This window comes from Lissotriton vulgaris, chromosome 7, assembly GCF_964263255.1.
Source record: "Lissotriton vulgaris chromosome 7, aLisVul1.2, whole genome shotgun sequence".
Taxonomy (NCBI): domain Eukaryota; kingdom Metazoa; phylum Chordata; class Amphibia; order Caudata; family Salamandridae; genus Lissotriton; species Lissotriton vulgaris.
The window spans coordinates 1,188,199,344-1,188,226,865 of NC_141695.1; the positions used below are offsets into that span (position 1 = coordinate 1,188,199,344).

The following is a 27,522-nucleotide window of genomic DNA, read 5'->3' on the forward strand; positions in this document are numbered from 1 at the left end:
ACGGTGCTAGAGGAAGCAGAAAATCATTGCTTCCCTTGAGTTTTTGTTGCGGAAGAGGACTGCTGTTGGTATCATCATCTTCGTCATGAAAACAAGGCTCGGATGAGCCGAAACGTTATGGCGACATACTGCATTAAATAAAATAAGCTGCACTTATCTACTGGTCCGTGTCTGTATGTATTGTGGAAGTGGTGAGGATTTTCTGCTGCTGCTCATCTGCGGAGTTCGAGATATATATATATATATAGATAGATAGATAGATAGATAGATAGATAGATAGATAGATAGATATAGATAGAGCTATATATATAGATATATAGCTACATATATGGTTTCACATATATTTTATATGTTTCTGGGGTCCCGTGCATGGGCGGGAATATTCATGTGCTTATGACTTTGATGAGGATACCCCTGAAAGAGAACTAGGATTACAGGTAAGTAACTTATCTTTCCATCCCACAAAGGAAAATTAATCTACTTTCAATTCTTTCTCGTGCAAAAGAAATGCAAAAATGAGTTTGCTTTTCAACTTCTCTCTCAGGACAACAAACAAATTGATCAGAAAAGAGAAATTCAGGGCATACACTAGATGTGGTTGTACTTAGACAAGGTTTTTGCATGTAATCAAGGATTGCCCTAACCTACAGGAATTATGGGATGCAGTGGTTCCACCTCAGCGGAAAGCAATTGTTACATCACCCGAGAAAAGTATTTAGCAATACCTGCCGTGTATTTTCCCCAAGTTAAAAAGATACAGAATTTGAGACATATTTGGAGCATTGTCAAATGTACTAGTGAAACCTAAGATACCAATATATTGGACAAAAGAACTTGCACTGAGGTAGACAGGCCCCATGAGCTAAACATATGGTCAGATTGACAAAAAATTTAAATAACAGATCACACTGAAATATCTCACCAACGTGCATGTCACTGATTATTTCTAGCATCAACCTGAACACGTTAGATGATGCACCATGAGTTTGAAGGCCATATATAAAAGTTTTTTTTCTAGCATAAGGAGCGCGTACATAACTGTCACCCAATTTATTTGTTATGGTAAAAAAGGCTGATACGAATTTCTGATTTTGATTCAAAGCTTGCTCTCCATCATGATATTGTTTAATTTCATGCTCATATACTCATTAAAACATACTTTAAAAAGAGAAATTCAGATGCTGGCCTTACACTAAACCTTTCCTTGGCTTCAGAAAGTCATTTTGCTATGTGCCTTAGATCTCTAAAACATGCACTTCCATATTGAATTTTACCAGAACTCAGTAATATCTTGTATTACAAAGGGTACTGTATTCATTACTGAAAGTCTTGTGTAATGAATGTGCCTGTAGGAGCACATTTCAGGGAGACATGTCTACTTTGGTTCACATTAATAATCTACCGAAAATCACAGCACAACTTTGACATATCTACATCTATTTAAATTTTAAATTGTTCAAACTGAATGTTTTACACAGGTCTGGTGATTAATTATCTCTGCACCTTTTTGAGCATAGCAGACGGAAAAGTCTTTACTTTAGAGGAGAGATTTATTTCTAAGAAAAATAGGACATTCTTCATACAGTTCCTCGTCAATTATGCAAGCTCACTAGCACTCCTTGGCAAGTGGCGTCAAGCATCTTTAGTATTTCAAAAGTGAGATTGCATTGAAGTTATTCAAAACAAAGTCTCTGCTAGCGAAGGCTGCGCTTGCGCAGTCTCGCTGGCGAGATTTTATGTTGCTTAGTATGGGGCTTAAACCCGCCCCTCTTCTCCATTGGCTGGCTTCCTAAACGGAGGCCAGCCATTGGAGAAGAGGTTTGTCTTTCCATTTAAGCCCCGTCTTTTTGGGATTATGGGGTGTGTTTTTTCGTTTCTTTCTCTCCTCTTCCCAGTGGCTGAAATGTAAACAAGTCAAAACACACCTGTTGTTTACATTCCAGCCAATGGGAAGAGGAGAGAGAGAAAAACACGCCCCTCAATCCCAAAAAGACAGGGCGTTTCTCCGAGCCATTTCTGCTTGACCTCGGAGAAACATGGTGGTGCCATGGTGTCGTCCGCTTTCCAGCGGAGCTTAGAGCCTGTCCCCGGTTGCCTGCGCGCGACCTGGGGTTTGTTTCGGTGCCTCACTATGTGCTAACCCTGCCTCAAAGGAAACTGCCTTTCGGTCCAGTTGGACCCTGGGGCAGGCCTGACCCCGTCATCAGAGGCTTGTAATCCGCTGTGAATCTCTGCTCTCCCCCGATGGCTGACGCCTCCGTGCCAGAAATCTCGGGCTCCGGGCCCCTTTTCCCCGGTCCGCTCTCGCGCTCTGAAGCCGGGAGCGGCGGCCCGCGGGCGGGAGGGGGCTCCTGCAGGAAGTGGGCCCTGTGGCGTCATAATGGGGCTCTGGGGGCGCCGGGAGCGCATTCTGGAACGGGCCGAAGTAACACAGGGTTCTGCCGTCCGAGCGTGGGGGGTGGAAACAATGCCAGGGAGCCCCGGCCATCTTATCTTTAAAATCCCTGCCCACTTGGCACGCTGTGGGTGCATCACAACGCAGAAGGCTAGGTTGTCAAGCATGAAAGTGGGCTAAGTATCAAGCAGCTCCCATCCTAAAGCCAGGCAAAACTGGCGTTCCCTGCACGACAATGGCGACAAAGTGTTTTACGACATTTTGTAAAAAGAATGTAAAAGCAAAACGGGCGCCATGGAATCGGGCTCGACTCGCTGTCGCGGGACGGTTGGGGGACCGGCCTGCCCACCTGTTGCCAGCCGGCCCAAAGTTGTGGAAGTCGCACAGCCATCTGTGGAGAAGGGGCGGCTTGGGCCGATCTCAGTTCGGGCCAAGCTAGGCAGTGACTGTGCCAGGAAGGCGCCTAAGGGACGTGCTCGCCGTCTTAAGCCGAACGTCTCTGCAAACACCACCCAGTTTCCCCAAGAGCTGGACAGGTAAGTGACCGAACCGTCACAGGGCGATTAGCAATATGAAGGGGCATGAAGTTGAATAGAGTCTCTTGTGTGTGGGATGAGGGGGCACGTATGAACTGAATTAGGCAGGTAATAGGCCACGGGACAGAGATTCGGTCGCAGAACCGTATTTTACTCCTGAGGTTCGTCGAAGGAACCAACATTAATATAAGGAGGTTCCCGGACTCGTACATCTAACATGCTCTAAATGTATATTTCGTTTGCATACATGGGTATGCCATTTATTCAAGGAAGTTACTAAAGCACAAACTGAAAAATATGTGTTCATGAACGATGTGCAGAAGTGCAACCTTGACAGTCTGTTTTACAGTGGAGTCACAGTGACCAGGTTACTTTTTTTTTATGATTGTCTCCGACGGCCCCATTATCATAGGAATATTCTGTCTTCCAGGTGAATAGCTACAGTTACTCGAGTTATAAAGAAATTGTGTGCCTGGTGATTAGGATTACTAGACCTAGATTTGGCGAGACGGTCCCATTTCTGGATGTTTTCTAGCTGCTCCATGTGTCCTTCTTGAGGCCCTCGCCGTGCGCCTGCACCCTCGGCAGTGGCACCCACGGCTCAGGAGCAGCCGGGGGACTTTTACAAGCAGCGGGGCACGGTCCGGGCTCAAGCCTCGCAGGCATCACAAGGGGACTGCGTGCTGATAGATTCACATGCAGGCAGAGGGCATTCACTGCCAAGCGCCGAGCTGGAGGAGACGGGCGCAGACTAAACATTAGGCCCGCATGTTTAAAGGCAGCCAATGTGAGAACAGAGCGTGTGAATGAATGCACCTGAAATGGTTACTCCAGTACCTGCATGGAGGCACTCTGCTGAGCTGATTTTTACAGTTGGAGTTAGGTTTACATCTCAGGTGACATCTGTAGAGGTAGCCCAACCCAAACACCAGCAGCCGGCCGGCCCTCGGCGCGCTGCTCCAGTGGTGTAGTCAGAGCACCCCTCAGACAAGACCCACTGCAGCGGGACAGCCGGGGGACCCGCAGATATCCCAGCTCCTCCTCACTTTACTGCAGCCTCGGGACCCGCAGAGGCCTCGGCAGAGTCTGGGGGTACCACCATCAGCAGGCCAGACTCAGCACATGATGGGCCCTTGTCCGTAGCTCATCCCGAGTATGAAAGAAAGGTGCAGCCCCCACCGTTGTGAGGTGTAAGCTGGTCCTCATGGGAAAGGTGCATTGTGGGAAGACAGACATGCTACAGCTGCTGGCCAAGGACTACTATCAAGAGGTAAGTGTGCAGGGGCGCGTATGTATGCAGAAAATTTTACCCATACATCTACCCTCCACCCCCTTCTGACCCATCACCATAATCAGACCCTCGCTCAGCCCGTCTGTAACAACATATTTTTAACCAGGGCGCTTTAGGCACGTAGACTCAGACCTCCTTAATCCGCCTCCTATTTAACCCGTCTGTAACCACACCGCTATATCCCCTTTTACTCCGTATAAACAGCCTACCTTACACAGACCCCCCCTTTAACCCCTCTGCAACCAGATCACTTCCGCCGGACCTGCAATGTGACCACCTTGATCAGACTCATTTAAAACCAGGCTCCTTTAGCCAGACCACCTCAACTCTTCCTCTTGTACCACCGAATCAGACTACCTTTAGGTTTTAACCCGTCTGTAACAACCGATTGAGCCAGGCCTCTGTGCCCCTTAAGATCAGACCACCCTGACCCCCTCTTTACTCCAGACAACTCCAGCATCTGTCTCCTTAACCCCCTCTCTGAGTCCCCTTAAATCTCTTCACACCAGACCATATTTTCCACCCCTGAAACTGGGCCAGATCTCTTTAACCGTATCTCAATAGTGCCCTACAGCCGGACTGCATCATCTGTATCCAGGCAACCTTTACAATTCAGTGTTTCCAAAGTTACTAAAAGTGGAGCAGCACTTGTTGCTGCTCCATAGAAGGCCCCTACCATAGCTTGGCTGGTCACCTTGCATTGCTTATTGCTATATTCCATGGTTAAACTTGAAAAAATGAGGTGCAACCAATGCCTAGGTAGTTTTAGCAAGTGTAAAAATGACACAATAATGCCATAATACTAGCACAAAGTGTGCTGCATTGCGCCACATAATTTGGCTTTGTCTGCCGCATAATTTACTCATCCCTGCCACAGCTGTGTGTGTGTGTGTGTAGCTCTGTGTGTGTAGCTCTGTGTGTGTAGCTCTGTGTGTGTAGCTCTGTGTGTGTAGCTCTGTGTGTGTAGCTCTGTGTGTGTAGCTCTGTGTGTGTAGCTCTGTGTGTGTAGCTCTGTGTGTGTAGCTCTGTGTGTGTAGCTCTGTGTGTGTAGCTCGGTGTGTGTCTGTGTGTGTGTGGCTGTGTGTGTGTGGCTGTGTGGCTGTGTGGTTGTGTGTGTGTGTGTGGCTGTGTGTGTGTGTGGCTGTGTGTGTGTCTGTGTGTGTGTCTGTGTGTGTGTCTGTGTGTGTGGCTGTGTGTGTGGCTGTGTGTGTGGCTGTGTGTGTGTGGCTGTGTGTGTGTGGCTGTGTGTGTGTGGGGCTCTGTGTGTGTGGCTGTGTGTGTGTGTGGCTCTGTGTGTGTGGTTGTGTGTGGCTCTGTGTGAGTGTGGGTGCATGTGGCTCTGTGTGAGTGTGGGTGCATGTGGCTCTGTGTGAGTGTGGGTGCATGTGGCTCTGTGTGAGTGTGGGTGCATGTGGCTCTGTGTGTGTGGGGTTGCAAATGCAATAGGTCTCACATTTGCGAGAGTTAAAGCTATTGGCATTGTAAATGACACTGCCATTTATTTATGTTTTAGAAACAAAAATGTCATGAGCAATGCCAATAGCTCTAACTTTAACAAAGACGAGACCAAAGGGCCCCCTTAAGGTGTGGGCAGGACCGGCATCAGCATCGCAAGACCCAGCTGTGCCCTGACTGGAGGCCCTGCGAATTGTTGTGTCCATAGCGCACCAGGGAAGTACCTGAAGACTGTAGAAATGTGCAACATGGTCTCCCTAAAGGTCTTTATCTGCTGCAGTGTCGCCGATGATCCCGAGAACTTTGATCCCGAGAACTTAGTGCATTGGGGCCAATTGTGGAATCTGCTCCTCAACCCGAGATTGGGAGCGTGACCGATTTGACACCTTTACTCCCTCGTAACTTCTCTAGTGATAGGATGGGGAACGGGTCCTGCTTGTACTTCTTGTGTTTCTGCTTCTATGTGGACTTTGACTTCCCAGACGACCGTGACCGAAAAAATGGACCTGTCTCTCAATGGTGTTGAGAGTGGGAGCGATTCCTCACTCTCGACTTCAAGCAGGAGCGGTGTGGCTTTTTCTGATGCTCAGTGATGTACAACTTTGCTTCATGGTCGTTGGTCACCTTTGAGTTCATGGGGGACAAGTTCTTCAAACAACTTGGGTTTGTTCCCTGAGCCCAAACACCAAATGCACATCACATGCGAGTTAGCCACCAGCGTCTGTTTGCGACAGTCATCAGCATGGTTTGAACCCCTTAGTTTTAGGGGGAGATGCCATTCCTTTGAACACCAGATTTCACTTTTTTGGAGAAAAGTTTGCAAATCCAGCTAAAAAAGCCACTATAGCTCTGGATCCGTGAAAAAAAACTGACAGCTGCGCACAGGGTTGGCTCTTATATGTGGCTCCAATTTGTCACTTCTGGACAGAACGAAGTCTGCACAGAGCTGCATGACGCTACCTGGCCTCACGCAGGAGCATGGCTGTAAAAGCTTCCGGATTCAATCTGCCTCCTGGGGGTATTCTAATAGTGAAAAATCTGCGGTTGGATACAGTATCTCAAGAAAGAGTGTTACTAAAGGCTAAAAGTCAGTAACTTGTTCCTCCAGCATTTGTTCCTATCAGCATTGAGGACAAACTTCCAGCTAGTGCAAATGGATTGTAGAATGGTGAGGGAGAAAGAGATTTGTTTATGATTTTAATGAATGTTCCGCTGCAGGAGAATTCGTATTAAAGGTAAGTTACTTTTCCATCCTTTGTTACCATAAAGTCCATTAATGAAGATTCCCCATGGAATTTTAGTTGATGTAGGATGCTTTTTAGGCTTCAATGTCAACGCAGTTTCCAATTGGAACATTTAGTAAATTCATGAGGCAAAGTGGATGAACTAATAATGGGCACTCTGCTATGCAGTGTTTGTAACGTTTTTCAGTCTGATATTGGTACTCCCCTTACCAGCATAACTTTAGTTCAGCTCTCCTGAAATCCTTCAGTCAGCTCCCCACATCAAGTTATCCAAATTAATTTGCTGTAGTACAACCATCTCTTATGCCTCACCATGGATTTTGTTTTTCCTTTTTGCTGACCCCTATTTTTGCTTGGTATATAAGTGTGTACTTTACCCCTGCTAACATGATTAAAGTGCATGTGCTCCTCCTTTCAGCATAAAATTGGAATGATCCTACTAGACATACTTAATTTACTCATCATTCCCTAATACATGGTGCGAAGTGTACCCGCAGCCTTTAAATTAAATGCTACCAGTGGACTGCAGCACTCATTGTGCCTTCCACTGCTTTGGAACTGTAAAGCATGGCTTCAGACTTACCATTGTAGCCTGGCTGTGCAGTTTTAAAACTGCAAATTCAACCTGTCAAAATAAGCTATTTTATCTGAAAGAAACATGTTAGTATTAGATCCCTTACCTTAGAATACCCCCAGTCCAACTCGACCGAACCACCGCCCCCCACCACCACCCTCCGCGCCTGGACTCCGATCTGCACCGAAGAAACCGTCCGCATGATGAACTCCATCCACTCCGGATCTCCGACCGACCCCTGCCCTCACCACATCTTCAACAAGGCCGACGCCGTCATCGCACCCCACCTGCGGGACATCATCAACACCTCCTTCACCACCGCCACCTTCCCTGAGAGCTGGAAGCATGCTGAACTCAGCGCTCTACTCAAGAAACCAACAGCGGACCCCACCGAACTCAAGAATTACCGCCCCATCTCGCTGCTCCCGTTCCCAGCCAAAGTCATCGAGAAGACCGTCAACAAGCAGCTGGCCGCCTTCCTCGAGATGAACGGATCCCTCGACCCCTCACAGTCTGGCTTCCGAGCCAACCACAGCACCGAGACCGCCCTCATCGCTGCCACCGATGACATCCGAACCCTGATGGACAACGGAGAAACAGCGGCCCTCATCCTACTAGACCTCTCCGCGGCCTTCGACACCGTCTGCCACCGCACCCTAGTGCAGCGCCTCAGCAACGTCGGAATCCAGGAGAAGGCGCTGGAATGAATCATCTCCTTCCTCGACGGAAGAACACAGAGTCCGTCTACCACCGTACAAGTCAGAGGCCACCAAAGTCATCTGCGGCGTCCCTCAAGGATCCTCGCTGAGCCCAACCCTCTTCAACGTCTACATGAGCCCCCTCGCGGCCATCGCACACCAACACAACCTCAACATAATCTCCTACGCCGACGACACCCAGCTGATCCTCTCCCTGACCAACGACCCCGCCGCCGCCAGAGCCAACCTGCACGAAGGGATGAAAGAGGTAGCCGAGTGGATGTCGACCAGCCGCCTGAAGCTGAACTCGGACAAGACGGAAGTCCTCATCCTGGGATCCTCGCCCTCCTCCTGGGACGACTCCTGGTGGCCCCCCGCCCTGGGCACCGCACCCAAACCGACAGACCACGCACGCAACCTGGGCTTCATCCTGGACTCCTCCCTCTCCATGACCAAGCAAGTCAACGCCGTCTCCTCGTCATGCTTCAACACCCTGCGCATGCTACGGAAGATCTTCCGGTGGATCCCCACCGAGACCAGGAAGACTGTCACCCAGGCACTCGTCACCAGCCGTCTGGACTACGGCAACGCCCTCTACGCCGGAACCACCGCCAAGCTCCAGAAGAGACTCCAACGGATCCAGAACGCCTCAGCCAGACTCATCCTCGACATCCCACGACACAGCCACATCTCCGGACACCTAAAAGACCTGCACTGGCTCCCGGTCAACAAGAGAATCACCTTCCGTCTCCTTACCCACGCACACAAAGCTCTTCACGACCAAGGCCCGAGCTACCTCAACAACCGCATCAACTTCTACGCTCCCAAACGACACCTCCAATCAGCCAGTCACACCCTCGCCGCCGTCCCCCGCATCCGAAGAATGACAACAGGAGGAAGGTCCTTCTCCTACCTGGCCGCCAAGACCTGGAACTCCCTCCCGACCGACCTGCGCCTGACCCAAGACCACCTCGCCTTCAGGAAGAAGCTCAAGACCTGGCTGTTCGGGTAGCAGCAGCACACCCCCCCCCTAGCGCCTTGAGACCTTCCGGGTAAGTAGAGCGCTCCATAAATGCCTATGATTGATTGATTGAGGCGTCAGACTGGACCCGGAAATTTTTGCGTAGCAGTAACCCTGCGCGTCGGTAGGCGTTGTCTGCATCTCCGCGTCTGTCTGTGTCGTTGGCGCCGGGATGACGTCGTCGGAGTACTTAGACGCTGCCCTCGCGCGCTGACGTCAGTTCTTCTTTTTTTCCGCGCCAACAATGGCGCGGGTCCGGAGAAAGTGGTACCCTTTAGTCTCTTTTTGACTAAGCTTTTTCGATCCTTTTTGGATCCGTTTCGAGTCGTACGACTCCATCGGTGCCGGTAGGGATGCCCGGGTTCAAGCCCTGTGCCGACTGCAGCCGACTGATGTCGGTTACCGACCCCCATCGCCCGTGCCTACATTGCCTGGGGCCCAATCACGATGACAAGTCGTGCCCCGACTGTCGGGCCTTGACGTCGAAGGCTAGGCGGGAGCGGTCCTGTAAGCGCCTCGAGCTCTGGCAGTCGGCCCGCGCCGTTCGAGGTCCCGGTCCGGAAGCAGGTCGAGGGACCGGTCGCAGGGCCAGAGTCATCACAGCTCGGCGAGTCGACACCACTCCTCGGGCTCCAAGTCCTCAGGTAAGGGGCACAAGAAGTCGAAGAGGCGACATTGTTCTTCTGACTTCCCCCGACGCTCACGCGATGCGGCCAGGGGTTCGGGTGACACCGCCCACGTGGCTCTGGCGGAGCCGTAGGCGTCGCAGCCTGCTCCATACCCGCCGGTCCCTGGGCAAAACGCGACACCGGAGGAGATCGAAGCCTTCCTCATGGCCATGAGGTCGCTCTCTCCTCCGTCGGGTTCCGCGGCGCCCTAGGGTCAAGTGGCCCCGACTGGGAGCCCAAGTGGGCTGGGTGCTTCGGCCCCGGCGCTGTTGGGTGCTTCGGCGTCCTTGGGTGCTTCGGCCCCGGCGCCGTCGGCAACTTCGGTCCCGGCACCGAAAGGCCCCACTGAATCCGGTTCCGGATCTGGGTCGCCACTGGTCGACCTTACGACCCCACCGGTGTTGACCCCTAGGGTGTCATCCCCGAATGCGGCGTTGAGCGACGGATTCGTACCGAGAGGTGGACCAGTGACGGCGTCGTGCGGGGACGACGCCGTCCCTGTTCCACCTCTCAGTACGAATCCGTCACTCAACACCGCATTCGGCGCCGGCCGAAGAGGAATTCTTCGAGTATCCGGGTCCATCCTTTATCCCTGAATTTCAGGACATGGACGACGAGGGAGACTGGGGAGAGTCTGAGGACCCCCTGGTACGTGAGTGCCAGTCATATCAGGTCTGGACACAGGAACTAGGGGAAGCCAGTGGCCTGGATACCTCCCCAGACACTGGTTTTGTCTCCCCTTCTACCGTGGCTAGGGAGGATAGGGCTGCTTAGTGTGGTGCTTATGAGGGCAGCCAAGGCATTGGCTCTTGAGCTCCCCGTCGCAACGGTGAGGTCTAACATCCTCACAGAGGTCTTTAAACCGCAGGTAAGCTCCCCAGAGCCTCTACTGCCATTTAATGAGGCTCTCACAGACGTCCTGTTGGGCACTTGGTCCAGGCCCACTACCAACGTTGCTAGGCGCCACCACCCAGCCCCGGGCGACCCTAGTTTCTTGTCTACCCACCCCACCCCTCTATAAGATGTGGACTGGATACCACGGAGCGATTTCCACGTCTGTGGCAGTTCGCCACCACGTCTGGCTGAGGTCCGCCAACTTTTGGGCCGATGTCCAAAACACCTTTATGGACATAATGTTCGATGGCAGCCACCTCTTCGGTGGCAAGGCAGATCATGCACTGGAATGCTTTAGGGACTCCAGGGCTACGGCCAAGTCCTTGGGCCTGTCGGCCCCGGCGTCAGCAATCTTCTTTCCAGCGCTCCTTTCGTGGCCCCGGAAGGGGTGCTCCCACACGTCCTGCCAGCCACGGGCTGCAGACTAAAATTCAGCGCGGTGGCGGACATGGTTACCGTCGCAGTGGTAACGGGGGACAACGGTGCGGCCAATCCACATCTACCCCCGCAGCATCCGCCTCTAAGCCTTCCTAGTCTGAGCTTTCAGGCCCATTTAACGCCAGTGGGGGGCAGGGTTTGCCATCACCTCCTTCACTGGCGCACCATCACATCGGACAGGTGGGTGCTGCAAATCGTCCGAAGGGGCTATTCCCTCCCCTTCGAGGCGACCCCTCCAGCAAGGCCAACGCAGTACCACAGCGTGTCGGGGGATCACTTGCAACTTCTGCAAGAGGAAGTTTTGGCCCTCTTGGCCAAGGGGGCCATAGAGCTCGTTCCTGGGCCAGAAGTAGGACGTGGTTGTTTCTCCCACTACTTTCTGGTTCCCAAGAAGGGCAAAGGGGGCCTACGACCTATCTTGGACCTAAGGAATGTCAACGGCTTCCTCCGGAAGGAGAAGTTCAAGATGCTGACTTTGGCTCAGGTCTTAGCTGCCCTGGACCCGGGAGACTAGATGGTAGCGTTGGACTTGCAGGACGCATATTTTCACATCCCCGTCCTGCCGGCCCACCAGCGCTACCTGCGGTTCACTGTAGGTCACAAGCACTTTCAGTTTACCGTGCTCCCCTTCGGCCTTACCAGCGCCCCACAGGTGTTCACGAAAGTGATGGCAGCGGTTTCAGCTCATCTGCACAGGTTAGGGGTTTCGGTCTTCCCCTACCTCGACGACTGGTTGTTGAAGGCGGGCTCGCCCCAGACAGCGGTCAGCCACCTCCAGACTACGGCCGACATCCTGCACCTGCTGGGGTTCTCCATCAATGTGCCGAAGTCACACCTGTGTCCCTCTCAGAAGCTCCTCTTCATCGGAGCGGTTCTAGACTCTGCGCAGTTTCGGGTTTACCCACCCGAACAGCGGGTTTGGGATATTCAGGCTCTCATTCCAATCTTTCAGCCGTTATCCCGAGTCTCGGTCAGGTTGACGCTGCGGCTTCTGGGGTTGATGGCCTCCTGCATCCTTGTGGTGCATCAGGCCAGGTGGCGGATGCGGGCTCTGCAGTGGGACCTGAAGTTTCAGTTGGCCCAGCATCAGGTCAACTTGTCCGACCATGTCTTGCATGTCTGCAAGACAGTTGCAGTGGTGACTCACGGACCGCGATTGGGTCAGCGGCAGATCCTTCTCCCTACCCCAACCGGAGCACTTAGGGCTGGGGGGCCACATGGGAGAGGCGGAGATCAGAGGCCTCTGGTCTCCGGCGGAGTCCCGACTCAACGTCAACCTTCTGGAGCTGCGGGCGATCCGGCTTGCACTGAAGTCATTCCTCCCCTCTGTCCGGGGGGGGGGGGGGGGGGGGGGTGTAGTGCAGGTGTCAACGGACAAAACCACCGCCATTTGGTACTGCAACAAACAGGGCGGGTGGGGTTGTGGACCCTTTGCCAGGAGGCTCTGCGCCTCTGGCAGTGGCTGGAACATCAGGGCGTGACCCTGGTGGTTCAACACCTGGCAGGTTCCCTGAACCCGAGGGTGGACGAACTCAGCCGTAGGTGCATGATGATTCACGAATGGCGTCTGAACTCGGATGTGGCGCAAGGCCTCTTTCAGTAGTGGGGAGAGCCTTGGTTAGATCTATTCGCCACAGAAGAGAACCCGCGATGTCATCAGTTCTGCGCGTTGGAATTTCCAAGGCTGCACTCGCTCGGAGACGCTTTTGTCGCGAGTGGAGTTGCGGTCTGTTGTACGTCTTTCCGCCTATACCACTTCTGCCCAGAAGGCTGAAGAAGATCAGGCCAGACCGGCCCAAGTCATCCTTGTGGCTCCGGATTGGGCACGAAGATACTGGTATCCCGACCTACTCAGCATGTCAGTCGATCCCCCGATTCGTCTGCCTCTTCAGGAGGACCTTCTGTTGCAGCATCAGGGGACGGTCCTCCACCCGAACCTATCCAGTCTCCACTCTAATGCGTGGAGATTGAGCGGCGGCAGTTGAGGCCATTTGACTTGCCTCCTGCAGTCTGTAATGTGATTCTGGCAGCCAAGCATCCCTCCACAAAATCGGTATACGCCTGAAGGTGGAACAAATTTGTGGCATGGTGCACAGCAAAGGATGTGGATCCCCTTTCTGCCCCTCTTTCAGAGGTTCTCCTTTTTCTTCTTTCTCTTGCCCATCAAGGCTCTGCTCTGGTCACTCTAAAGGGCTACCTCTGCCATTTCCGCCTTCTTAAGGCTCCCTGATCAGCCCTCTTTATTCAAGTCCCCAGTTGTAAATAGGTTTTTAAAGGGCATCACTTATATGTTTCCCCCTGTTCCTTCGTGATTCCTCAGTGGGACTTGAACCTTGTTCTGACTTATCTGATGTGCGCTCCCTTCGAGTCACTTCATAACTGTCCTCTTAGTCTCCTTACTCTTAAGACTGCATTCCTGGTTGCCATCACCTCTGCCAGGAGAGTGAGTGAGCTCCAGGCTCTTTATTCTCAACCTCCTTTCCTTTCTATCCATCCGGACAAAGTTGCATTGCGAACACGACCCTCTTTCCTTCCCAAGGTAGTCACAGCCTTCCACATCGGGCAGTCCATCACCTTGCCCACCTTATTTCCGCCTCCGCATCCCTCGAAAGAGGAAGAGGGACTCCACCGTCTTGACCCAAAACGTACGCACTCATATTATCTGGATCGCACACGCCAGTTCCGGGTGGATCACCAACTCTTTGTTGGTTACGTGGGCACTAAGAAGGGACGGGCAGGGCAAAAGCTGACCATTTCTCGATGGGTCGTCTTGTGCATTAAGGCTTGTTATTTTCTGGCTAAAAAGGAGCCTCCTGTGGGGCTATGTGGCCATTCCACTCGGGCCACGGCGGCTACTACTGCCCTGGGTCGGGGAGTCTCCTTGCAGGACATCGGTCAGGCAGCTACGTGGGCCTCGCTGCACACGTTCGCAAGGCACTACTGCTTGGACAGCCAAGTCCGGAGAGATGGCTTTTTGGGCCGTTCCGTTCTCCAGGACTTTCTGGTGGGATCATTGGTTCGCAGACCCACCACCGGGGTTGGTATTGCTGGGGTATCTATTCTAAGGTAAGGAATCTAATACTAACCCGTTTCTTTCAGATGCACAAGTTACTTACCTTCGGTAACGATATATCTGTAGGAAACAGTGGTTAGTATTAGATTCCTTACAGCCCCACCCATTCTCCCCGTTCTGCGAACCGATATCTAGGGTTAAGATCATCCCCTTTCAGGGCCCTAGTTTTCATTGCATCAGTGTTGGTTTTTATCATGGCTCTGCGTTTCTGGCGCGGAAAAGCTGTGTATAAGAACTGACGTCAGCACGCGAGGGCGGCTTCTAAGTACTCCGACGTCATCCCGGCGCCAACGACGCCGAAGAGGGACGCGGAGCCGCAGACGACGCCTACCGACGCGCAGGGGTACAGCTACGCAAAAATTTCCGGATCCAGTCTGATGCCTGGGTATATTCTAAGGTAAGGAATCTAATACTAACTACTGTTACCGAAGGTAAGTAACTTGTGCGACAGGCTTAAACCTTCTTTTTAAATATTAATAACTCACCCTGAGCAGGCCTTATTGCCCATAAACAATGCATGCTATTTAAAAGTAGGACCTGTGAAAGTTTAATGTTGAACACATCCTTACAGTGAAAAACACCTAAAAGCTATTTTTTCTGTAGTAGGGTTAGTTGTTCCATAGTTACTTTTGCCACGCCTAAAATCCCTGGATTCGAGATCTGCATTTTGTTCTGCCTCTTCTGCCAGCTTTTAATTAGCATTTATATAAGCGTGAATGGGGTGTGAACTTGCTCCCAAGATAGGGACAAAAGGCCTTGGGTGTGGGGTGTGGTGTTGTGCACTTGACAGGATGGCCTGTGGGCTTGGCACAAGGACTTAACACAGAAGATGCCTACACTGCAATATGTAGATGTAGCAAACACCCAGGCTGGCACCCTTCTTTTGTCCCCACTTGCCAGACTGGTCTCCATCACTGTGGTCGGTCTTCTTGTTGACTTCAATGTCAGATCCTGCTGAAGTGTTTGAGACATGCTTGACAGAGCTGCTGATGTTTTTCATATACCTAAAGATGCACTTTAAAGAGACTTTTTTTGTTGTTTTGTATTTCGACTTTATTACTGCATAAATTGTTTATCCATTGCTAAGCTAGTTTGCTCATTACCTTAACTACCAAGAGTTGAGCTAAGGTTAATTTAGTGACTGTAATGGTCGCCCTGACAAGGAATGTGATTATTACCTGAGGTGGGTACTTAACCTCCCTCAACTGATGACCTAATTTCTCACAGCTGTTTTACTGAAACCTTGCCTAACAAAAACACATACATTCAATGTGCATCATCCTATCCTAGGCTTGTGTTCTTCTGACTTCCCTGTTTGTAAGTTGCTTGGTCAGTAGGTAATCACTATGTAACACCTGGTCTTTTTCTTTAATATAGTCTTTAAAAAAATAAAGAAATGCTTTAGCTTATGTAATGTGCACGCTCTCCATTTTTCAGACCAGTAATCTTGATCTTTTCTTTTGACTAGGCTGCTCGCTTGGGCCTCTTGTCTACCGGTCGTGGGAAAACTATGCCTGCCCAGAGCCGAGGCCGGGGACGGGGTCGTGGTGGGAGAGGCAGGGGCTCATTGAATACCATGGTGGTAGATCATCGGCCGAAATCCCTTGCTGTGTCTGGATTCATAGAAGAGGAAAAGGAAGATGTGTTGCAGCACTTCGCAGTAAGTTCATTAAAAGAAAATCATTGGGAAAGAGGTTGAAGAAGTTGAGTTTGTGGTTGTTGTGGATTGCCTAAGCACAATTGGCTAAATGTTATCCATTCTCAACTTAATAGAAATAACATTATTTGTAAGAACTCTCTGTCCGGTTGTCCATCATAATAAGAACAATATTTTCTTGCATTGAATCTGAATCAATATTTGGTGCATTTTTCCTGTTTTTCAGTTTGACACTTGGGTTGCTGTATGGTTCCAAATGCACACACAATCCCTCTTTATCTGGGGAGAAGATAATGTTTTAATTTTTTATTTGAACCTTCAACTACTGAGACCTGTGTAGGACAGAAAGCTCTGAGTTTCTAAAACTCCCCTCCATTCTTCCACTTTTCTTCTATTATTAAAGCACTAACACAAGGTTCTTGGAGATGATGCACTTTTTGGGCTAATTTACACTTCTTTATCCTTATTATCCAAACCATTTTAAAATTTTTCTTTATTTTCTCTTGTATTGATTTTTGGTTTCTTTGGTTGTGAACAGAACTCCTCTCTTTATTTGTTTTTATATGTCAAATAGTGCAGTATCTTAAAGACATCTATCAAGCTGATTTTCTTCTATCCCTTTTTTGTTGTTGTCCCCTCCTGTACTGATCTCTCAAAGATGATTTTTGATTTGAGCTGACCTTGATCACAGTCATGTTTACTGGTAACATTCTTTGTAGCAGGAAAGTGAATATTCACTGCAGTCAAAGTTTAAAAAGGAAATCTAGGTCTACATTAATTCTGTAGTTATGGTCATTACTTAATTTTTATCTTTGTCCTTTCCTGTGCCTCCAGAGAACTTACTTGCATTGTATTTAAAACATTGCTTTGATGGATGCTGCTTACTTCACATTTTTCAACATTTAAATCTCCTCCATGTTCTAGATTGAATACGGAAACATTTCCCTGGCAATAGCTCTCTCGTGCATCAAGGTTGCCTCATGCAGCCCCAGAAAATACTCTGGCCACTGTGGATGTTATGACAGAGTATATAAGGCACCAGCCGACACACTAGTGTGATTTTCAGTTTTACTGCACCTCATTAACATAAATCTATTGTTCAAAATGCTGTTCCTGAGCCAGTTTCTCTTAGCCCTCAACATATCAATTGGCTGGTGTCACCGTATCTCCAAGATGTTTACTTTAATCTGTCTATTTTTCCCGCTCCTAGACGTTACCGGAGATCTACTTTTGAGCTCTGAGCACTGTCAGTTTTTGGTTATGGTTTTGGGACTGTTGACTTCACCATAAGATTTTCATTATTAAGTGGCAGTGTTGAAGTCTTAACTGCTGAGGTCCATATTTCATGTTTTCTGTTCTTGGACATGTGGCTTCTAAAGACTAGGTATTTAGCATTTGTCATAGAACATCTTCAGCACACCATGACCCTTCTTCAGGACTTGGGCTTTATGATCAACATCATGATGTCCCATTTTGTGGCTCCTGAGAGACTGAACTTCATAGGAGCAGTGCTAGACATGACTTGTATGAAGGCATTCCCTACTCGTCAGAGGATTGTTGATATTCAGGATGTGATTCCGATGTTTGACTCCGGCACCTACTCTCTCTCTTCTGCAAGTCCTATACCTGTTAGGCCGGATTGCTTCATTAATTCTATTGGTGTCTTATACCAGATTGCGAATGAGAGGCCTTCAATGGTACTTCAGCAAGCAATGCCTGTAACATCAAGGGAGAGCCTCTCAGCGCTGGTGCATATTTTCAGTTCTGTCATGCTAGATCTGCAATGGTGGATATGCCCTTTCAGCTCCTAGTGGGTCTTCCCTTCGGCCCTCCACAGCTTACTAGTTATGAACACCATGTTGGGCCAGTGCACTCATCTGGCTAACATCATGGCACAGGCATTTGGTCTGTGTTGGAACAGTGCCTATATATAAAAATGTTAGAGCGATGTGCCGTCTGACTTACCATGAAGGCCTTCATCCCTTCCATCGTATGCAATAATATTCTACCCAGACTTTGATGCACACTGTAGTGTGGGCCATACTTGAGGTCATCGCCTGAGTTTCACACTGGGATGCATAGTTAGAGTGGATAGAAGACATCCACTGGGTAACTATAGACTGGTTCAGCACTAGAATGCTAGCCAAAAAGGAGACTGTAAGTATTTTGCTGAGACATACTTTTTGCTGCAGATTCCTCACCTGTTGAATGTACCACAAGCGTCCGATTAGATCCGGCAACTTTTCAGTAGTGCCTCTGTGCACCGGTAGGTGGCACCATGCATCTCCGCGCTGGCACAGTTCTCCTCCAGAAATGACATGCAGAGCATATATAGGCACCACTCCGTGCTGAGGTCTATTCCTTTCTTTCCGTTCCTCCAAAAGCAATTCTGGAGATCTCCATCTCTTCTCTCAAATACATTTACCTCTACATTTTCCATGTTTTTTCTTCAGGGTGCAAGGTATGTCACCTCCTAAAATGACAGGTTTTAAGCCCTGCAGGTACTATTGCACACAAATGTCTGTGACTATCAGATGCACCTGTGGTGTCTAGGGTCGAGTCATGACTCCAAGGCCTGCAGTGACTGCATGTCAAACCCAAAGCCCATCTGGATCGGCAAAGCGAAACTTTACATCTCCAAGCATAAGAAGACTGCTCTCTGAGAACGCTTTAAATTGTGGTCCAAGGTTCAGTTTGATTCTTGTTCCAGCTCAAAAAGTTGTCGAAGTTGCTCCAGAGGCTGGTCCATGTTGCATTCAATGTTGTTCAGTAAGTACATAAAGAAACCCAAGAAATTGAAGCGGAACTCTGTCCCCTCTCAGCTGAAAGAGACACGTTAGTGATAGATTCCTTACCTTAGAATATCCCCAGGCGTCAGACTGGATCCGGAAACTTTTGCGTAGCAATACCCCTGCGCGCCGGTAGGCGTCGTCTGCGGCTCCGCGTCCGTCGTCGGCGTCGTGAGCGCCGGGATGACGTCGTCGGAGTACTTAGACGGCGCCCATGCGCGCTGACGTCAGTTCTGATAACACAGCTTTTCCGCGCCAGATACGCAGAGCCATGATAGAACTAACACTGGTGCCATGAAACTAGGGCCCTGAAAGGGGATGACCTTAACCCTAGATATCGGGTCGCAGAACGGGGAGGATGGGTGGGTCGGTAAGGAATCTATCACTAACTAATGTCTCTTACAGATATATCGTTACACAAGTAGTAACTTGTGCATCTGAAAGAGACACGTTAGTGATAGATTCCTTACCTTAGAATAGATACCCCAGCAATACCAACCCCGGTGGTGGGTCTGCGAACCAATATCACACCAGAAAGTCCTGGAGGACGGAACGGCCAAAGAAGCCATCCCTCCGGACTTGACTGTCCAGGCAGTAGTGTCTTGCGAACGTGTGCAGCGAGGCCCACGTAGCTGCCTGGCAAATGTCCTGCAGGGGGACACCGCGGCCCAGGGCAGTTGTCGTTGCCGTGGCCCGAGTGGAGTGAGCCCGCAATCTAGCTGGGGGCTCCTTCCTCGCCATGGAGTAACATGCTTGGATACACAAGATGATCCACCTAGAGATGGTCCTCTTGTGCACAGCCTTTCCCTTCTTCGCGCCCACGTAACCAACGAAGAGTTGGTCATCCACCCGGAATTGGCGTGTGCGATCTAGGTAGTAGGACTCCCATTTGCTTGAGTGAGAGCGATGCCATGGCTCTCGGTCTCTTTCCGGAATCTAAATGAGTAGAAACATCTGGGATTTAAGGTTTTTTCTTCTACCAGTCTGACTTTCTGCAGAGTAAATGCCAGCTGTCTCCAGGGACGCTACTTGCATGCCTTTGGGAGTCAGTGGCGCAAGTTTCCCTGGTGTCCTCAAAGATCTCCAATTTGTTCTTACCGAGGCTATCCAAGACCGTTATGATGCCGCCTAGTTCATGATTCATTGGCCCACACGTACAAATATCTTAATTTGCAATTCCTAAATGGCAAAACCGTAGAAATCGCGATTTGGGAACCGCAAATCTGAATGTATGTACCCTGCGATTTCCTAATAGCGATTCCTACAGATCCACAATCCCGATTACAAAATCGCAATTTAGGAAATCGCAAAATTTCGATTTCCTAATAGAAAATCGCGATTTAAGGAACTGAGGTACTAATGTTGATGGAAGCAGGATGAGGATGTCAGAGCCCAGGTGAAAGTTAATTACAGGGTGTGACCACCAGCTAGAGAGCTAACACACCTTCTGGAAGCAGGAGTGCCCCTGCCTCACTGTTGCAAGTCTCTAAAACAAGCACAAACCAAACCATGGCTTCTGACAAGGATAAGGATGCTGGGAGCAGCAGGAAGTGCAAGGAGAGGTTTTCGAAGAGGGAGCTGGAGGTATATGCTGCTAACATGGACCAGCTGTTTGCCAAGGCCTAATTCACAGACCCTGAAGCCCAGAAAAGCAGGATTTGGAATGGGATCCTTGATAAGGTGAACTCCCCGGGAGTAATGCAGAGAACCATTCTAGAGATAAGAAAGAGTGGTACAACTTGCGGTCCCGTACTAAGGAGAGGCTGGCCAACAGGATGTTAGAGGGACGTGGGACAGGTGTAGGACCCTCAAAACACCCCCTCTGACTCCCATGGATATGGTTCAAGTTTAAGTTCGGGCATTTGTATAGCGCGCTACTCACCCAGAGGGTCTCAAGGCGCTTGGGGAAGGGGTTCATTATTTGTCGAATAGCCAGGTTTTAAGTTCTTTTCTGAAGGAGATGTGGTTTTGAGTAAGGCGGAGGTGAGTGGGGAGTGAATTCCAGGTCTTGGCAACCAGGAAGGAGAAGGATCTGCCACCCATGGTGGATTTTTGGATGCGCGGGACTGCGGCGAGTGCTTGATTGGACGATCTTAGTTGGCGGGTGGGTTTGTAGAAGGACAGTCGAGTGCTGAGGCATTCGGGTCCTATATTGTAGAGGTCATTGTGTGCGTGGGTGAGAAGACGGAATGTGATTCTTTTGTTGACGGGAAGCCAGTGGAGGTCTTTTAGGTGTCCGGTGATGTGATCTTGGCGAGGGACGTCTAATATGAGTCTCGCTGATGTGTTTTGGATGCGTTGGAGTTTTTTCTGTAATTTTGCTGTGATTCCTGCGTATAATGTATTACCATAATCCAGTCGACTTGTGACCAGTGCGTGGGTGACGCTCTTTCTTGTCTCGAGGGGGATCCAGCGGAACATCTTTTTGAGAATGCGAAGTACAATGAAGCAGGAGGATGAGACTGCGTTGACTTGTCTGGACATCGAGAGAGAGGAGTCTAGGATGAAGCCAAGGTTACGTGCATGGTCTGTGGGTGTGGGTGCTGTGCCCAGAGCGGAAGGCCACCAGGAGTCGTCCCAGGCAGATGGGGAAGATCCTAGGATGAGCACCTCCGTTTTGTCTGAGTTGAGTTTTAGGCGGCTGTGTTTCATCCATTCGGCTACTTCTTTCATGCCTTCGTGCAGATTGGTTTTGGCGGTGTTGGGGTCTTTGGTGAGGGAAAGGATCAGCTGGGTGTCGTCAGCGTAGGAGATGATGTTAAGGTTATGTCGACGCACGATGGATGCGAGTGGGCTCATGTAGACGTTGAAGAGGGTGGGACTGAGTGAGGATCCTTGTGGGACTCCACAGATGACTTCAGTGGCCTCTGAATTGAAAGGGGGAAGTCGGACTCTCTGAGTTCTCCCTGCTATGAACGAGGTGATCCAGTCCAAGGCTTTGCCTTGAATGCCGATGTTGCTGAGGAGTTGTATGAGGGTGCTGTGGCAGACTGTGTAGAAAGCGACTGAGAGGTCGAGAAGAATGAGGGCCACTGTTTCTCCGTTGTCCAGTAGATTTCGGATGTCGTCTGTTGCTGCAATGAGGGCGGATTCGGTGCTGTGTTTGGCCCGAAATCCGGATTGAGAGGGGTGGATTGAGTTCATTAGGCTGATGGTGTCTTTAGAGGTGATTGGGTTCCAGGCGCTAAGGATGTTAGTTGGTGGAGTAGGATCTGAGGGGGGTGGGGAGTGTTGATCGCTGGGGGTATTCTCGAAGCTGTTGTGGATGTCGGCAATTTTGTTGTAGAAGAAGGAGGATAACGCATCGCAGAGGACTTGGGAGGGAGTGATGTTGTTGGATGCTGCGGTGGGGTCGGTGAATTCTTTGACGATGTTGAAAAGTTCCTTGCTATTGTGAGGGTTGTTGTCGAGACGATCCTTGAATGCTGATTTCTTGGCTGAACGAATCAGTTGATGGTGTTTGCGGGTGGCTGCCTTGAGGGTGGCCATGTTGTCATTGGTTGGGTTTTTTCTCCATGTTTTCTCCATGGTGCGGCATAGCTTTTGGATTTTTTTAGGTCATCATTCAACCAGGGAGCCTTTTTGATTGCTGATTTGATCTGGTGCTTTTTCAGGGGTGCTAATTCGTCAGCACTGAGGGTGATCCATTGCTTGAGATTGGTGGCCGCTTGGTTAGGGTCCAATGAGAGGGTGGGAGGGTTTTGGTTGAGTGAAGCGAGGAGTTGGTCGGAGGTGATTTTGTTCCAGTTTCTCAGAGGAATAGGTTGTGGGCGGTTGTGGGTCAGGGTGGTTTTGTAGCTGAAGTGTACACAGCTGTGGTCCGTCCAGTGGAGAGCTGTGGTGCGGTCGAAGGAGATGTGCTTGCTGGAGGTGAAGATAGGGTCGAGCGTGTGTCCGGCTATATGGGTGGGGGTATCAACAAGTTGTTTGAGTCCGAGGTTGTCCAGGTTGTCCAGAAGGGTGGTGGTGTTGCTGTTGTGTTTGTTTTCAAGGTGGTAATTGAGGTCTCCTAGCAGAATGTAGTTCTCGGAGGCGAGGGCATGTGGGGTGATGAATTCTGTGATGTCATCGCTGAATTGAGTGCGGGTGCCTGGAGGCCTGTAAATGAGGGTGCCTCTGAGTGTGGTCCTAGGGTCGGTGTGGATCTGAAAGTGGAGATGTAAGATTGTCGTCGGAGCTAGTCGTGATTTTGATGGTGGTACTATGAATGATGGCGATGCCTCCTCCTGTCTGAATGGAGCGGTCTTTACGGATAATCTTGTAAGAGTCCGGTATGGCTATGACGATGTCGGGTGCTGAAGATGTGTTCATCCATGTTTCTGTGAGGAAGGCGATGTCTGGTGATGCAGTGTCGAGTAGGTCCCAGAGTTCAGTAGCGTGTCTGTGGACTGAGCGGGTAATTGAGGGGACGCTCAAACCAGAGAGTGTTGTGGGAGTTGGGGACATAGACACCTCCATCCTAGCATGCACCTGCCAGGTTAAGTCCTATTCTATTTATGTAGCATCCATAACATAACATTGGGCAATCCACATAATCTACATAGGAGCATGAATTACTCCATTAAGGTGCTTGGACCTCCCAGGCTATGCATCATGGGGGATTTGTAGTACACATCATTAGCATGCGGTACTGAGCGCTGATGAGCACACCAAACATGTGTACTGCACAAACATGCAGCAGAGTGACATCAACATTGTGGGGAAACCTAAATTATTTAATTACAATAATCAGATAAAAGAATTTCACAGATCACAGCCTGGACTGGTCAGGACCCATGGCAGCCGAAGGGGCTACTGGCTGTGAGGTCATCCCTGAACCCACACCACCACCATCTCCACAGCCCATCACAACTACACCGACTTGCAGGAGAGCTACCATCTCCCCACTGCCCAATTTTGATGATAGCAATGGTGAATAGTCAGATGGCGGAGTCCAGGACAATGCAAAGGCACACAAAGACCATGTTTGATACACCACTTATGTATGATGGCCTGGAGAGGTCCATCCTGAGCACAAACCAAATACATATGCTCTGTGAGTAGACAGCTGCAAAGCATGGCAAAGTCCATAGAAAAAGGGCAGGAGCGCTGGCTATCAGTGATGGAGTTGGGAGCACTGTGCAGAGCTGCTGCGGCGCAGGCAGTAATGGCCCGCTTCAACACCTTCGCCAGGTCAATCAATTGGCTGGCAGCTGTAACATCAAGCCTGGCCAAGTGTACTGTTAATATACAGACAGACATGGCACACTGCTGCCAGGACGTAGCTTATACGCTGGTGCAGGTCACAACTGCTTAGGAGATCATACAGACCCACAGCCAGTGCATCCTCCACATCCCCCAACCACCTGAGAGTGAGGAGGGCTCCAGCCTCAGTGGCTTATCCATCCAGGAGCCAAGCTCATCCAGACGTACATTCCGCAATCCTTCTAACACTGACACAGCATCAGTCCTACGACCCAGTGGTGCAGAGAAAGCACCCAACTCCAAGGGGTGTAAGAAGTGACACCCTAGCAACTCAGTGGGATGATATGCCTTTGTTTATCCAGCACATTATATTTACCCTGTTAAGTTCATGTTTACTATGTTGCGGTAGCCACCTGAATAAAAGGTGGTCCCTAAGCTGGGCACCGAACACTACCCCATGTGTGATGTTTGATTTCTATGATGATTTAATCTCTTACCTCAGAAATAGGTGTTTGTTATCTCTGTGCACGTCCTTCTACTGCACAGCTGTCCTTCTGCTGCACATGTAGTGGCTGTAGATCGTCATTGTCCGGGTGTGGCTTGATGTGGATGTTGTGCAAACCCCTCCTCATAGCAATGTTGTGCAGGATGGCACAGGTAGCAATGATTTTGCAGCATGTTTCCAGCCTGTAGAGTAGTACCCTTCTGGACTTGTGGGGGCAGCGGAGGTGGGACTTTAGGATGCCAAAGGTGGTCTTGATGATTGAACTTGTTGTTCTGTGTGTCCTGTTGTAATGTCTCTCACTTAGTGTCCTCATGGTCCGGTACGGTGTGAATAGCCACAGTCTTAATGCACATGCACTGTCACCTTAAGAGCATGAGAAGGGAAGCCTTTAGGTGACATCACACATACCATCCTGGCCACTGTATTAATTGAGTTTGAGATTCTCTTAATCCGTAGGAACTCATCACCAGATTCCTCCATTGATAGTTGGTTCTGTATTCTTCTGTGGTGGAACATGCAGTCATGGGTGCTGCTTGAGTATCTATCCATAAGGTCTGTGATGATACAGGAGGCATCACACACCACCTGCACATTCAGTGAGTGTGTGCTTTTCCTGTAGATGTATTTGGTGGTTGAGTGGGGCATATGGCATTATGTGTGCCATCAATCAGCCAATTAAATTGGGGAACTGTGCTACCCTGTAGAAATTCAATTTTGTTTGCTGCAACTATAGGGGGTGTGGGGGGGGGGGGGAGTGGGGTGGTTGGTATTCAGGAAATATATCTATTGGTTAACCTTTCCAACCATTATGTCCAGGCTCTTGTGAAAACCTGGAAAAGCACTTTGTGACACCCCCTGCCACTGCTATGAACCCCTGGTAACTCCCCGACCCTAGGAGGTGTATGCAATACAATACTTGCACATGAGGTGGTATTGTGTTGCTCCTGGATGTTTGGGTCTGTAGCTGGGGTAGCAATCCAGCTATTAAATCAAGTATGACTTGACTACTCAGTCTGTACCTCTCAATAATCTCCTCTGTCTGTTCAAATGGCGTGACCCTCACTCTAACTGTCTCTCGCAGCCAAAATCTTCAGCCTTCTGGGAAGATTTTACAGCCGCCATTGTGAAAGACCCAGATGCATTTTGGGGCTCCTCATCTGAAAGAAACAGGTTAGTATTAGATTCCTTACCTTAGAATATCCCCAGGCGTTAGACTGGATCCGGAAAATTTTGCGTAGCAGTACCCCTGCACATCACAAGGCGTCGACTGCGGCTCCGCGTCCGTCGTCTGCGCCGGGATGACGTAGTCGGAGTACTTAGACGCCGCCCTCACGCGCTGACCTCAGTTCTTCGTTTTTCCGCGCCAGCAAGCGCAGGTCCGGAGAAAGTGGTACCCTTTAGTCACTTTTTAACTAAGCTTTTTCGATACTTTTTGGATCCGTTTCGAGTCGTACGACTCCATCGGTGCCGGTAGGGATGCCGGGTTCAAGCCCTGTGCCGACTGCAACCGGCTGATGTCGGTTACCGACCCCCATTGCCGGTGCCCACATTTCCTGGGGCCCGACCACGGTGACAAGTCGTGCCCCGACTGTCGGGCCTTGACGTCGTAGGCTAGGCGGGAGCAGTCCCGTGAGCACCTTGAGCTCCGGCAGTCGGCCCCCGCGCCATTCGAGCCAAGCGGCCACAACTGGGAGCCCAAGCGGGCCGGGTGCTTCGGCACCGTCGGCGACTTCAGTCCCGGTGCCACAAGGCCCCACTGGATCCGGTTCCGGATAAGGGTCGCCACTGGTCGACCTTACGACCCCGCGGATGTCGGCCCCTAGGATGTCCCTGGTCCATCTCTCGGTCTGGATCCGGCATCGGAGCGGCGTCGCTCAACGCCGCATTCGGCGCCGGCCGAAGAGGAATTCTTCGAGGATCTGGGTCCATCCTTTATCCCTGAATTTCAGGACATGGACGACGAGGGAGACTGGGGGCGGAGGGGGTTTGGGTGGGTCCGAGGACCCTATTGCACTTGAGTGCCTGTCATATCAGGACTGGACACAGGAACTAGGGGAAGCCAGTGGTCTAGATAACCTCCTCAGACACTGGTTTTGTCTCCCCTCCTACCGTGGCTACGGAGGAGGGGGCTGCTTATAGTGTGGTGCTGATGAGGGCAGCCAAGGTCTTGGCTCTTGAGCTCCCCGTTGCAACGGTGAGGTCTAACATCCTCACAGAGGCCCTTAAACCGCAGGTAAGCTCCCCAGAGCTTCTACTGCCTTTTAATGAGGCTCACACAGACGTCCTGTGGGCACTTGGTCCAGGCCCACTACAGGTCCCCTGTAGATAGGAACGTCGCTAGGGGCCACCGCCCAGCCCCGGGCGACCCTAGTTTCTTGTCCACCCACCCCACCCCGAGAGCCTGTTTATCCAGGCCTCTACTTCCCAATCCTCATTCCCGACTGCACCACCAGATCGGGAATCCAAGAGGTATGAACAATTCGGAAAGAAGATGTTCTCCTCCCCTAGTTTGGGGTGTTGGTCGGTCAACACTGCATGCCTCTTGGGCCGTTACTCCCACTCTCTGTGGGATACGGTTGCGGCCGTGCTGCCTGAGTGCCCGGGCGAAACTCGCTCAAGCCTCGCGGAGGGAAGGGACGCAGCACGGAACTCTATAAGATGTGGACTAGATACCACGGACTCGCTAGGAAGAGCGATTTCCACGTCTGGCGGTTCGCCGCCACGCCTGGCTGAGGTCCGCCAACTTTTCGGCCGACGCCCAAAACACCCTTATGGTCATGCCGTTCGATGGCAGCGCCCTCTTCGGTGGCAAGGCAGATATTGCGCTGGAACGCTTTAAGGACTCCAGGGCTACGGCCAAGTCCTTGGGCCTTTCGGCCCCGCATCAGCAATCTTCTGCCAAGTGCTCCTTTCGTGGCCACAGAAGGGGTGCTCCCACACGTCCTGCCAGCCACGGGCCGCCGACTAACATTCAGCGCGGTGGCGGACGTGGTTACTGTCACAGCGGTAACAGGGGACAAGGCGCGGCCAGTTCGCATCTACCCCCGCAGCATCCGCCTCAAAGCCTTCCTAGTCAGAGCTTTCAGGCCCATTTAACGCC

The 27,522-nt window shown here is 50.6% G+C and overlaps 1 protein-coding gene across 4 annotated transcripts in view; it reads left to right on the forward strand.

Moving 5' to 3' along the window:
* RBM27 (RNA binding motif protein 27) overlaps positions 1-27,522 on the forward strand; it is a 1,065,407-nt gene that overhangs the window by 891,572 nt on the left and 146,313 nt on the right. For all 4 annotated transcript variants that reach the window (XM_086931662.1, XM_086931660.1, XM_086931661.1 and 1 more), the window contains one exon: positions 15,756-15,947. In XM_086931662.1, the coding sequence (XP_086787788.1) occupies positions 15,756-15,947 (192 nt within the window). The remainder of the gene's footprint in view (positions 1-15,755; positions 15,948-27,522) is intronic.